The sequence below is a fragment of the Papio anubis genome, chromosome 9 (assembly GCF_008728515.1).
Source record: "Papio anubis isolate 15944 chromosome 9, Panubis1.0, whole genome shotgun sequence".
Classification (NCBI taxonomy): domain Eukaryota; kingdom Metazoa; phylum Chordata; class Mammalia; order Primates; family Cercopithecidae; genus Papio; species Papio anubis.
This window is the reverse complement of record NC_044984.1, coordinates 116,848,478-116,862,355: the sequence shown is the minus strand read 5'-3', so window position 1 is coordinate 116,862,355 and position 13,878 is coordinate 116,848,478. Positions and strand designations below refer to the sequence as shown.

The 13,878-nt window shown below is 46.8% G+C and overlaps 1 protein-coding gene across 4 annotated transcripts in view; it reads left to right on the top strand.

Moving 5' to 3' along the window:
* The window catches only part of ZCCHC8 (zinc finger CCHC-type containing 8), a 34,138-nt gene extending 27,853 nt beyond the window's left edge, over positions 1-6,285 (top strand). For 3 of the 4 annotated variants that reach the window (XM_031650851.1, XM_031650854.1, XM_031650853.1), the window contains one exon: positions 3,610-6,285. In XM_031650851.1, the coding sequence (XP_031506711.1) occupies positions 3,610-4,388 (779 nt within the window). In that variant the 3' untranslated portion in view covers positions 4,389-6,285. The remainder of the gene's footprint in view (positions 1-3,609) is intronic. The other variant, XM_031650852.1, reaches the window with a different exon arrangement.
* The last annotated feature ends 7,593 nt before the right edge of the window (positions 6,286-13,878 follow it).

The following is a 13,878-nucleotide window of genomic DNA, read 5'->3' as shown; positions in this document are numbered from 1 at the left end:
AAACTCCCGTGCTCAAGCAGTGGTCCTGCCTTTGCTTCCCTATGTGCTGGGATTATAGGTGTGAGCCACAGTGCCTGGCCCATTCCTGGATTAGCAGACCCACCCAGTCTCAACAGTGCTGCATCCAGACTGGCCCCTTTGATCCGGCCAGTGTTCTGAGACAGGCAGTGGAAAGTGTGTACCCTTCTGGCAGCTTGCTCCCAAGAGGAAGAAGAGCAAAGCTGGGCCAAGCTTTCCCAGTTACTCTTTCCAATAGTATTAATCCAGTAGATCACTCCTCCACCCAAGAAAGGCCATCAGGAAAATGTGCCTTCCCAGAACATAAAGTAGGACAAAGGGCTTGCTCTCTGAGACCTCCCTAGCTTTTTTTTTTTTTTTTTGAGGCAGTCTTGCCTGGTTACCCTGGCTGGAGTTCAGTGGCACAATCTCGGCCTACTGCAAGCTCTGCCTCCCGGGTTCAAGTGATTCTCCTGTCTTAGCCTCCCAAGTAGCTAGACATACAGACATGCACCACCACACCCGGCTAATTTTTGTATTTTTAGTAGAAATAGGGTTTTGCTGGCTGGGCGCAGTGGCTCACTGAGGCTGCAGTGAGCCGAGATCGCACCACTGCACTCCAGCCTGGGGAAGAGAGCAAGACTCCATTTCAAAAAAAAAAAAGATGTGATGTGAACATGTAAGTTGTCCCAAATTTGACTGTGAAGCCCTGTCTTCCTTCCTTCCTTAAAAAAAAAGATCATGAATTAAATTCCCTTAAAGTTCAAAGGGATTACATCCTCACATCAAATTCTTTTGCACAAAGTGACTTCAAAGTTCAGAATCAAAGCGCTCAAATTATTTCCCCTAAGTTTTTTTTGTTTGTTTGTTTCGGTTTTTTTTTTCGAGACAGAGTTTTGCTGTCGCCCAGGCTGGAGTACAGTGGCGCGATCTTGGCTCACTGCAACCTCTGCCTCCTGGGTTCAAGCGATTCTCCTGCCTCAGCCTCCCAAGTACCTGGGATTACAGGTGCCCACCACCACGCCTGGCTAATTTTATATTTTTAGTAGAGATGGGGTTTCTCCATGTTGGCCAGGCTGGTCTCGAACTCCTGACCTCAGGTGAACCGCCCGCCTCCACCTCCCAAAGTGCTGGGATTATAGGTGTGAGCCACAGCACTGGCCCATGGTTGTCATTTTTTGAAGTTTGGGGATTTGTGGTGGTGGCACCCCTGTCACCAGGGCCATACACTTCTGTGTAGGCATTTTCAGCTTTGTGCTAGGGGCTCTTTCCTCTTTTTTTTTTTTTTTGGGACAGGGTCTGGCTTGGTTGCCCAGGCTGGAGTGCAGTGGTACAATCATGGCTCACTGCAGCCTCAGACTCCTGGGATCAAGCTGTCCTCCCACCTCAGCCTCCTGTGTAGCTGGAACCATAGGCCTGCGCCACCAAGCCCAGCTAATTTTTGTATGTTTTGTAGAGACAGAGGTCTTACTTTGTTGCCCAGGCTGGTCTTGAACTCCTGAGTTTAAGCAATCTGCCTGCCTCAGCCTCCCAATGTTACTGGCATGAGCCACCATGCTGGGCCGTGAGTTGACTTCTAAGTGAGAGTATGTTATTCTCCTCACAAATCTTATTGTCTATAGAATAAAGTTCAGACCCCCTACTAGACTCTGAGGACAGAAAGCTTAATAAGACAGTATTGCTGCCCTAGTTACCACTCTCTGTCACCTCGGGATTGCAGATGTGTAAACATCATTCTCATATAAATGTGGTGGCCCACAGTGATACCTACAGAACAATAGTATTACCTATTGCTGCCACAGAGCAGGTTCCAGACTGTAATGGTGACACAGAGGAAAAACAGCATCTGTGCTGAATGAAGTCATAGGGTAACTCTGAACTGCTTGTTGAGGGAAGAATGCAGAGATTTACCAAGGAAATGAGGAGGAGGGCATTTGAGACAGTGGGAAGTGCAGATGCAGGACAGTGAAACTTCACAGCACATCAGGCCAGCAGCAGGGTGACAGCTGGAGTTTGAGCCAGGCAGTAGGAGATAACATGATGGAAGCAGGGAAACTGTATCCTAGAGGGCCATGGAGGAAGATTGGACTTCATCCTGTGGGGTCTGGGCAGGCACTAAAGGGTTTCCAGTGGAGATGGGAAGGGTTATAGGCCAGATTTGTGATGAGTCTGGCAGCGGTTTGGAGGACAGACACAAGGAAGATGAATCCAGAGGTCGGGGTGATTCTGATGTTCTTGGCAAATGGTAATGGGCCTGAAGCAAGGTAGCGGCTATGACAGCCAGCAGGAGAGCATGCACCCCAAAGAGCCAAAGACCTGGGGAATGGATGGAGGGAAAGAGAGTACTCTCAAATGACAAGCAGATCCACTGGTGGTGCCATTAGTGAGAATAGCAGATGGGAGAATAGTTCTCATTTTAGGAAGAGATCATTTGTTTTGAACAGGTTGTGTGTGTAGAACGTATAGGTGATGATAGTCAGTGGGCAGTTAGATAGGTGAACCTGCAGTTCAGGCGAGCAATCTAGATTAGAGATAAGAATTGGGGGCCAGGCACAGTGGCTCACGCCTGTAATCTCAGCACTTTGGGAGGCCGACGTGGGCGGATCACTTGAGGTGAGGAGTTCGAAATCAGCCTGGCCCACATGGTGAAACCTCATCTCTACTAAAAATACAAAAAATTAGCCGAACGTGTTGGCGTACGGTGTAATCCCAGCTACTTGAGAGGATGAGGCAGGAGAACTGCTTGAACCCAGGAGGCAGAGGTTGCAGCCAGCTGACATCACGCCACTGCACTCCAGCCTGGGCAATAGAGCAAGACTCCGCCTCAAAAAAAAAAAGAAGAATTGGGGAATTAGGCTGGGCGCAGTGGCTCACGCCTATAATCCCAGCACTCTGGGAGGCCAAGGCAGGTGGATCACCTGAGGTCAGGAGTTCGAGACCAGCCTGGCCAACATGTTGAAACCTCATCTCTACTAAAAATACAAAAATTTGCCAGGCGTAGTGGCACACAACTGTTAATCCCAGCTACTCCAGAGGCTGAGGCAGGAGAATCACTTGACTGGGAGGCGGGGGATGCAGTGAGCTGAGATTGTGCCACTGCACTCCAGCCTGGGAGACAGAGCAAGACTCTGTCTCAAAAAAAAAAAAAAGAAAAAGCTAGGAAATAACCCAAGGTGTACACTTGGCTTGCCCCTCACTTCCTCCCCATTAGCTTTCCACCCACTCAGTAGCCAGCCTGCACCTCCGGTCAAATTTCCTACTGCATTCTGCCATGGATTTTTGGGTAGAGCGCACTACCTTGAAATTCTGAAGTCTCCATGCAATTGCTCATATTTCCTCAATCTAAAATGATGCACACAGCACAGAAATGGATCTCCCAAGGGATATCCTCTAGCACCAGAAGAACCTGACAGGTCTCCCTGCAGATCTTTTCAGGTGAACTGAGGACACCAGGTAATGGTCATGGCACCTGAGAATCCAGAATGTCCCGCCTCTTAAGCCAGTTATTTTTGGCCATTGAATATCTGGATACACCTGAGTGCAAATAACAAATTTTAGTAAAACCAAATGCTATTACAAGTTCTAAAGTATCTCTTAACTTTCTTACTTCAGATGTGGAGGTACCACATGGTTCTCTGAGCAGCGAAACTTTTCAGTTTCAACCACCATTACCTCCTGACACTGCTCCACTCCCCCGGGGAACTCCTCCGCCCGTCTTCACCCCTCCACTCCCCAAGGGCACCCCGCCGCTGACTCCCAGTGACTCACCCCAGACCAGAACAGCATCTGGAGCTGTGGATGAGGACGCACTGACTCTAGAAGAACTTGAAGAACAGCAGAGGCGGATCTGGGCAGCTCTCGAGCAGGCCGAGAGTGTAAACAGCGACTCTGACATTCCTGTGGACACACCTTTAACTGGGAATTCCGTTGCCTCATCACCTTGTCCAAATGAGCTGGACCTCCCTGTCCCAGAGGGAAAAACATCTGAAAAGCAGACACTGGATGAGCCTGAGGTACCAGAAATTTTTACAAAGAAGTCAGAAGCTGGACATGCCTCCAGTCCAGATGCTGAGGTGACATCACTTTGTCCGAAGGAAAAGGCAGAGTTGGCTCCAGTAAACCCTGAAGGTGCCCCCCTTGATAATGGCAGTGTCGTACCAGACTGTGACGTCAGCAATGGGGACAGCCGGAAGCTCTTTCCTGCAGACACCAGTCCTTCAACGGCCACTAAGATTCACAGCCCTATACCTGACATGAGCAAATTTGCAACTGGAATCACGCCATTTGAATTTGAGAATATGGCAGAATCTACTGGAATGTACCTCAGGATAAGAAGCTTGTTAAAGAACTCACCCCGAAACCAGCAGAAAAACAAAAAGGCCTCTGAATAACGGCTTGACTTAGCACTGAGAGCTATTTAATAACTTTGTTCCGTTAATTAGTACTAATTAAGTGGAGAGATAGAATGGTTTTCCTGTTTGTACCTCCCATTTTTAAAAATCTATCCAAGGTTCGTGTTCGAAAGTCAAGCCTATTTTAAAGAAAGACTGAGTTCACTAGTTCACTATATTTTATTCTCACTGACAAAACTTGGGGGGAGATGTGAATATGACCTGGTTTAGAGAGAGTTTGTTAAGGTTTATACTATTTTTGGATTGTGACTGTCCGTCAAGAGTGATGGTTTTTATCTGTCTTTTGTACATTGTTTTCCCTTTCTACATTTTGCTAATTATCCTGTATATAAGTTTAATATATCACTTTTTAAAAGAAAAAATTCTACCATTTTAAATTCATGTTTCAACTCCTACAACCAAATGAGAAAAATCAGGGATGAGCAGCTTTATCCCATTTGGGGTATTTTTATAAGTGATTTACATGCGTCAGTTTTAGTAGTACTTTTACTTTTTTGTAACTTCATTCTTCATATATGGTTGCTGTACAGGTATGTTCATCTTTGTGTACAGAGGTTTAATAAATTAGTTTTCATATACATAATCTAAGACTTTGAATACAAAAAAGTGATTCACAGGTAAAACAGTGTATATAACTTTTGTTTTGTTTTTTGATTTTTTGAGATGGAGTTTCACTCTTGTTGCCCAGGCTGGAGTGCAATGGAATGATCTCGGCTCACCACAACCTCTGCCTCCTGGGTTTAAGCAATTCTCCTGCCTCAGTCTACCGAGTAGCTGGGATTACAGGCATGTGCAACCATACCCAACTAACTTTGTATTTTTAGTAGAGACGGGGTTTCTCCACATCGTGTCAGGCTAGTCTTGAACTCCTGACCTCAGGTGATCTGCCCGCCTCAGCCTCCCAAAGTGCTGGAATTACAGGCGTAAGCCACCTCACCTGGCCAGTGTATGTAACTTTTAAGTATAAAAGTAAATTGTTGGCCAGGCATGGTGGCTCATGCCTGTAATCCTAGCACTTTGGGAGGCCAAGGTGGAAGGATCACCTGAGGTCTGGAGTTCAAGACCAGCCTCGCCAACATGGCAAAACCCCATCTCTACTAAAAATACAAAAATTAGCCAGGTGTGGTGGTACATACCTGTAATCCGAGCTACTTGGGAGGCTGAGGCAGGAGAATCGCTTGAACCTGGGAGGCAGAGGTTGCGGTGAGCCGAGATCATGCCACTGCACTCCAGCCTGGGCAACAAGAACAAAACTCCGTCTCAAAAAGAAAAAAAAAAAACTTGTAAAAATTAGTGGTAGCAAAACAAAAATAATGATAGGAGTTGCAAGTTTGGGTGCTTTCAGTGGATTTCAGCCGTAATTTTGGAACAGCAGAATTTTTGAAAAGTAATTATTTTGAAAAAATGAATGGCATGCAGCTAGCCTTTGTATAATTTTCTAGATTTGAACCCTAATAGTTAAAAATTAAAAATTAGACATAAATATTGCTTTTAATTGTCAGATATATATATATAAGATAGAGCTGAAACTGTGGTTTAGGTCTTTCTGTGGAATGCCATTACGTCTTTATGTTAGTCAAGTCCATGAAAATAAATGTTTAGATTGTCTTGAATTGTTAGTCTCAGGCAGTGTTATCCTGCTCTCAGGCCAACAGGGGGAGCAAAATTGAAACATTCCAGATATAGTTTTCATTTTTGAGAACTTGAGTAATCAGATTTACTGTTCTGTAAAGAATAAAGGAAAGGAAAATTATAAAGAGAGAAATTTCTTTTTAAAGCCCTCACAGAATGTGCTAGAAATAGAATAAAATTTAAAATACTTTTGGTTTCTTTTCCTCTGAGCTTAAGTTCAAAATAAAAGCAATCCTTTACAGTTGTTTACATAGTGTTTTTAACCTGATTTCGCTCAGCATTTCTGTCAGGCAGATCATTATCGCCACTTGGAAGTAAGGAAAGGGAGGCAGAGAGAGGTTAAAGGAACTTGTCGACATTCCAGAAGTGGTTCTTGAGAGGCGAGTGTTCAACTAAATATTTGACTATTCCCTACATCACAGCAGTAGTTGTTTAAATGTCCCTTTAAGAAGTATTGCATTAGTAGAGTCACCTGTGAATACCAGAGGTATCTTAATAGTTACCTCTTTGCCATCTACCAGACATCATGTTAAGGTATTTTTGTGCATTATCCCATTTTCACAATCACCACATTGGATAGGCATTGTTAACCTCATTGTTTAGAGGAAATACGCACAGCTAAATACACACATAACTAAAACACACAGCTGATACACAACCTAGTAAATCTAAATCCAGATCTCTCTGACCCCCCTATCTGTGCTCTTAACTGCTGTACTGCCTCCTTGTCAAAAGCTCTATAAAAGCACTGATTCTTTTTTTTTTTTGAGAGGGAGTTTTGCTCTTGTTGCCCAGGCTGGAGTACAATGGCCCGATCTTGGCTCACCACAACCTCCGCCTCCCGGGTTCAAGCGATTCTCCTGCCTCAGCCTCCTGAGTAGCTGGGATTACAGGCATGTGCCACCACGCTCTGCTAATTTTGTATTTTTAGTAGAGACAGGATTTCTCCATGTTGGTCAGGCTGGTCTTGAACCCTTGACCTCGTGATCCGCCCACCTTGGCCTCCCAAAGTGCTGGGATTACAGGCTTGAGCCACTGCGCCCGGCCTGCAAGTGCCCCATTTTAAAAAGATATCGTTGGCCAGGCGCAGTGGCTCACGCCTGTAATCCCAGCACTATGGGAAGCTGAGGCGGGCAGATCACCTGAGGTCGGGAGTTCAAGACCAGCCTGACCAACAGGGAGAAACCCCGTCTCTACTTAAAAAAAAAACAAAATTAGCCAGGCATGGTAGCGCATGCCTGTAATCCCAGCTACTCAGAAGGCTGAGGGAGGAGAATCATTTGAACCCGGGATGCAGAGGTTGCAGTGAGCCAAGATTGTGCCATTGCACTCCAGCCTGGGCAGCTAGAACAAAACTCCATCTCAAAAAATAAATTAATTAATTAAAATAATAAAAAAGTATTGTTTGCTCTTTTGGAGTATTGCGAGACTGTTGGGTGGAGGAACAAGTTACTGTTTCAACTTGTCCATACCATGACAGGTTCCAGGTGTGGGTAGATGAGGTAAGAACCAGACACTTGCCCTTCAAGATTGACTTGGAGCAGGGGTGGGGATCTCTTTAATCTTTGCCTTGGATTAAAGGGAATGTAAACTGCAATGCAGGTTGCTAAAACAAGGCCAGCTCTTTGCTGTTGTCTCCTAGAAGCAGGTAAGTGGAAAGAAGGAACCGCCTTTATTAAAATACAAAATGACCTCGTTCTTTTTTCAAAAGATTGCATTTCCTTACATGGTGAAAATACTGTCCACTTTCTACTCACATGAAGCATCCTGGTTGATTTTATTCTTCAAGTTTCTCAGCTGGAATCATTTTGCTCTTCTGTCTTGAATTGTGGTTTTTTTACTTTTTTTCTCTCTAGGTAAATATTTAGAATTCTGTAGATTATCATTAGCAGGCAAAACCAGTAAGGGTGTTGTAACAGCTTTTAGTACCCAAGTTGCTTGTGTCAGAGGCGTTTAAACCGAGCGACTCCATCTTGTATAGAGGCTGGGTAAAATGAGGCTGAGACCTACTGGGCTGCATTCCTAGATGGTTAGGCATTCTAAGTCACAGGATGAGATAGGAGGTCAGCACAAGATACACGTCATAAAGACCTTGCTGATAAAACAGTTTAAAGTAGCCGGCTAAAACCCACCAAAAACCAGGATGGCCACGAGAGTGACCTCTGGTTGTCCTCACTGCTACACTCCCATCAGTGCCATGACAGTTTACAAATGCCGTGGCGACATTAGGAAGTCACCCTATATGGTCTAAAACGGGGAGGCAAGAATAATCCACCTCTTGTTTGGTATATCATCAAGAAATAACCATAAAAATGGGCAACCAGCAGCCTTGGGGCTGCTCTGCCTAAGGAATAGCCATTCTTTCCTAATAAACTGGCTTTCACTTCATGGACTTGCCCTGAATTCTTTTTTTTTTTTCCTTTTGAGACGGAGTCTCACTTTGTCACCCAGGCTAGAGTGCAATGGCGCAATCTCGGTTCACGGCAACCGCCATCTCCCTGATTCAAGCAATTCTGCCTCAGCCTCCCGAATAGCTGGGATTACAGGCACCCGCCACCACACCTGGCTAATTTGTGTATTTTTAGCAGACACGAGGTTTCACCACGTTGGCCAGGCTGGTTTAGAACTGACCTCAAGTGATCTGCCTGCCTCACCCTCCCAGTGTTGGGATTACAGGCGTGAGCCACCGTGCCCAGTGTCAAGCTGATTTATAATCTGGGACTGCATCCTATGCACACATTTCCTCAATACTCAAAGGTTTACTTTTAAAAATGTTCAGCGTCAGCCAGGCACAGTGGTTCACAGGAGCAGGAGGATTGCTTGAGCTCAGGAGTACAGGACAGCCTGGACAACATGGTGAAGCCCCGCCTCTACAAAAGTAAAAATAATTATTATTTTAATAATATTTTCTTCCCAAAGTGCTGGGATTACAACCATGAACATCTGTGCCCGACCCGTCATTTCTTTACAAGACCAAAACCAAAATAAAATATATTTACTCTCGCTTTTTTTTTCCCCCAATATGGAGTCTCACTCTGTCACCCAAGCTGGAGTGCAGTGATGCAATCCACCTCCCAGGTTCAAGCGATTCTCCTGCCTCAGCCTCCTGAGTAGCCGGGATTACAAGCACCCACCACCACACCCAGCTAATTTTTGTATTTTTAGTAGAGAGGGTTTCGCCATGTTGGCCAGGCTGGTCTTGAACTCCTGACCTCAGGTGATCCAACCACCTTGGCCTCCCAAAGTGCTGGAATTACAGGTGTGAGCCACCATGCCTGGCTTTATTTCCCCCTTAATTTTTTTTTTTTTAATTTGAAAAGGAGTAATCCCAGCTACTCCGGAGGCTGAGGCAGGAGAATTGCTTGAACCTGAGAGGCGCAATTTGCAGTGAGCTGAGATCACGCCACTGGACTCCAGCCTGAGCAACAGAAAAAAAAGGAAGGAAGAAGGAAGGAAGGGTACGGCAGCGGCGGCGGCAGCGGCAGCGGCAGAAGCGCTGAAACGCGGCAACGCGGCAGGAAAAAAGGCGGCGCGCAGGCGGCGGCGGCGCGTGGGCACCTCCCGGATCAAAAGCATCAGGCATCGTCAATCTCAAATCTCCGGGACCACCCTGGCTTATGTTACCTTTTCATAGTGATGAAGATCTCCCCTCACGTTACACCCAGGCTAGTCTTTAACTCCTGGGCTCAGGAGATCCACCCGCCTTAGCCTCCCACAGTGTCGGAATTATAACCATGAGCCACCAGGCCCCACAAAAAATTTATTTATTTATTTATTTATTTATTTATTTATGGGATGGAGTCTCGCTCTGTCACCCAGACTGGAGTGCAGTGGCGTCATCTCGGCTCACTGCAACCTCTGCCTCCCAGGTTCAAGCGATTCTCCTGCCTCAGCCTCCCTAGTAGCTGGGACTACAAGTGCATGCCACCACACCTGGATAATTTTTTTGTATTTTTAGTAGAGATGGGGGTTTCACCATGTTGGCCAGACTGGTCTTGAACTCCTGACCTCGTGATCCACCCGCCTCGGCCTCCCAAAGTGCTGGGATTACAGGTGTGAGCTACCGCCCCCGGCCTAAGAAATGTATTTTTTAAACAAAATTTCCTATCAACAATGTGGCTGCATCTGGAATTTTGTAATAGGAGGAATTACTGAAAAGGCAAGGGGTGTGGCCCTTACTGAACGCTAACATTCCGGGCAGCTGAGATTGCTCCTTTGTGGGGTGACCTCAGGCCAGAGTGAGTTCTTCACGTTTTCCATCGTGGAAGCAAATTCATTAGTCGTAAGTGAGGATGACAAACGAAACTGGATTGGAACAGGTTGTGGGACCGGACCCAGGGCAAATTTCTCACAGGCTTGGAACAAGTTTCCTTCTGTTCCTACCACAGTCCTGATCTTGCATTCTTCAAACCAATTACAACCCTGTTCATTGTACTGGCCCAGTCTACTAAGTTTTTTTTTTTTTTTTTTTTTTGAGACAGAGTCTCGCTCTGTCCCCCAGGCTGGAGTGCAGTGGCACGATCTCGGCTCACTGCAAGCTCCGCCTCCCGGGTTCCCGCCATTCTCCTGCCTCAGCCTCCCGCGTAGCTGGGACTACAGGCACCCGCCACCTCACCTGGCTAGTTTTTTGTATTTTTTTAGTAGAGACGGGGTTTCACCGTGTTAGTCAGGATGGTCTCGATCTCCTGACCTCGTGATCTGCCCGTCTCGGCCTCCCAAAGTGCTGGGATTACAGGCTTGAGCCACCGCGCCCGGCCCCAGTCTACTAAGTTTTTATTTAGAACATTTGGAGGAATATTGAACACCTACTATTTGAGGGTAGCTGAAATCTAACAGGGTTCATGACTTTAGAGAGTCAAGGATTAGGACAGGCATAGCAGGCAAGTGGTAGGAATAGAATGTTTGCCTACAGCCGTAATTGAAGGAAATGTTAAATTTCCCTGGATTCTATCCAGAAGGTCCATGGACCCTGAGTTAAGAACCTTGCAGCAGGGCTGGATGAGGTGGCTCATGCCTGTAATCCCAATGCTTTGGGAGGCCAAGGCAAGAGGATAGGTTGAGGCCAGTAGTTTGAGACCAGTCTTGGCAACATAGCAAGATTCGAGACCTGTCTCTACAAAAAATAAACAAAATTAGCTTGGTGTGGTGGCACACACCCGTGGTCCCAGCTGCTCGGAAGGCTGAGATAGGAGGATGGTCGAGGCCACAGTGAGCTGTGATCGTGCCGTTGCACTTCAGCCTGGGTCAGAGACAGACCCTCTCTCCCAAGAAAAAAAAAAGTTTTGTTGAGTGACTGGATTCAAAGGTTAAAATAGCTTACTTGTTTATTACCTTTTAGAGGCTGGTTGAGGTCTAAGTAGATTCATGCTCAGGGTAAGAGTTTGAACTCAGTGATCACTAAGGTTCCTAGGTTCCTTCAAACTCTTTTTTTAGAGAAAGGGTCTTACTCCATTGCCCAGGCTTCAGTGCAGTGATGCGATCATAGCTCACTATAGCCTCGAACTCCTGGGCTCTTGCTATCCTCCTGCTCTGCCTCCCAAGGAGCCGAGGCTAAAGGCACATGCTGCCATGCATGGCTAATTTTCATTTTTATTTTTGTAGACATGGGGTCTCAGTTTGTTGCCCAGGCTGGTCTTGAACTCCTGGGCTCCAGCAATCCTTCTGCCTCAGCCTCACAAAGTACTGGCATTACAGGCCAAAGCCACTGCACCTAGCCATCCTTCCAACTCCTTAGTCTGTGTTTTGCCCTCACTTGAGCTTCCTTCATCAAAACTTGCATTTCATTTTTGATGCACTGAAGCAATTTTCTTTCTTTGTTTTTTTGAGACAGAGTCTCGCTCTGTCACCCAGGCCGGAGTGCAGTGGTGCAATCTTGGCTCACTGCAAGCTCCGCCTCCCGGGTTCACGCCATTCTCCTGCCTCAGCCTCCCGAGTAGCTGGGACTACAGGCCGCCACCACACCCGGCTAATTTTTTGTATTTTTAGTAGAGACGGGATTTTACCGTGTTAGCCAGGACGGTCTCGATCTCCTGACCTCGTGATCTGCCCACTTCAGCCTCCCAAAGTGCTGGGATTGGGTGTGAGCCGCAAAACAGCTAAACTGAAGCAATTTTCGCTCCTTCTTTATTCTGATGCTCAGAGTAAATTGCTTTTTTTTGAGCCGGATAGCTCTGTCGCCCAGGCTGGAGTGCAGTGGCGGGATCTCCAGCTGCTGCGGCTCGCCTCCCGGGGTTCGCCATTCTCCTGCCTCAGCCTCCCAGAAGTAGCTGGGACTGCAGGCTCCCCGCCCACCTGCGCCCGGCTAGTTTTTGGCATTTTAAGTGAGGCGGGGTTTCCTGTTAGCCAGGAGGTCTCAATCTCCTGACCTGTGATCCACCGTCTTGGCTCCCAAAGTGCTGGGATTGCAGGCAGGCCACCGCATACAGCCTTTTTTTTTTTTTTAAAGACACGATCTCCCTTTGCTACCCAGGCTGGAGCACAGTGACACAAACATTGCTCGCTGCAGCCTCTACCTCCTGGCCTCAAGTGATCCTCCCGTCTCAGCCTCCCAAGTAGCTGGGAACACAGAGTGCACTACCATGCTGGATTAATTTTTAATTTTTTTGTGGGAACGGGTCTTGCTGGGGTGAGTCTCAAACTCCTGGGCTCAAGAGATCCTCCCACTTCAGTCTCCCAGTGCTAGGACTGCAGGCATGAGCCACTCTGCCTTTATAAGACTGACATCTTTATAAGAGGGAAATTTGTCACAGTGATGGAGGCAGAAGGCCATGTGGAGATGGAGGCAGAGACTGGAGTGATGCATCTACGAGCCAAGGAATGCCAGAATCTGTGAGAGAGACATGGAACAGCCTCTCCCTCAGAGTGCTCAGAAGGAGCCAACCTGGGAATTCTAGCCTTGAGAGCTGAGAGAATATGGCCGGGCTCAGTGACTCACACCTGTCATCCCAGCACTTTAGGAGGCCAAGGTTGGCGGGATCACTTGCGGTCAGGAGTTTGAGACCAGCCTGGCCAACGTGGTGAAATCAGTCTCTACTAAAAATACACAAATTAGCCAGGCATGGTGGCGGGCACCTGTAATCCCCGTTTCTCCAGTGGCCGAGGCAGGAGAATCGCTTGAACCCTGGAGGCGGAGGTTGTGGTGAGCCGAGATCACGCCATTGCATTCCAGCCTAGGCGACAAGAGCAAGACTCCATCTCAAAAACAAACAAACAAAAAAACCTGAGAGAATATGTTTCTACACTCTGCTGAGCAAGCCACCCAGTTTGAGGGACTTTGTGATAGGCCCCAGTCAGCTGATTCTCATCCTTACAGACAGGCAGAATCTGTTCCAAAAAATTGCATCCATGTTCATCTTCTCCTGTTTTCCGCGATCTTTGAGGAGTCAGAGACTTCCAGAATGAGATGAGCATTTCATAGCCAACATTGGCCTTATCTTGCCATATATTGATACAGCCAACCCTACAGCAAATTATGCTATACTATAGGTCTATACTATAGCAATAGTTCTCAATACAGAGTTTGTTTTTTTTTTGTTTGTGTGTGTGTGTGTGTGTTTTTGAGATGGAGTCTCACTCTGTCCCCCAGGCTGGAGCGCAGTGGCGCAATCTCGGCTTACTGCAAACTCCACCTCCTGGGTTCACGCCATTCTCCTGCCTCAGCCTCCCAAGTAGCTGGGACTACGGGTGCCCGCCACCACGCCCGGCTAATTTTATGTATTTTTAATGGAGACGGGGTTTCACTGTTCAACACAGAGTTTACAGACAAATTGTCTCTCAGAAATCCACAAGTTCTCCACAGAATTTTTTTTTCTTTTTTTTAGACAGGGGGTCTCTCTGT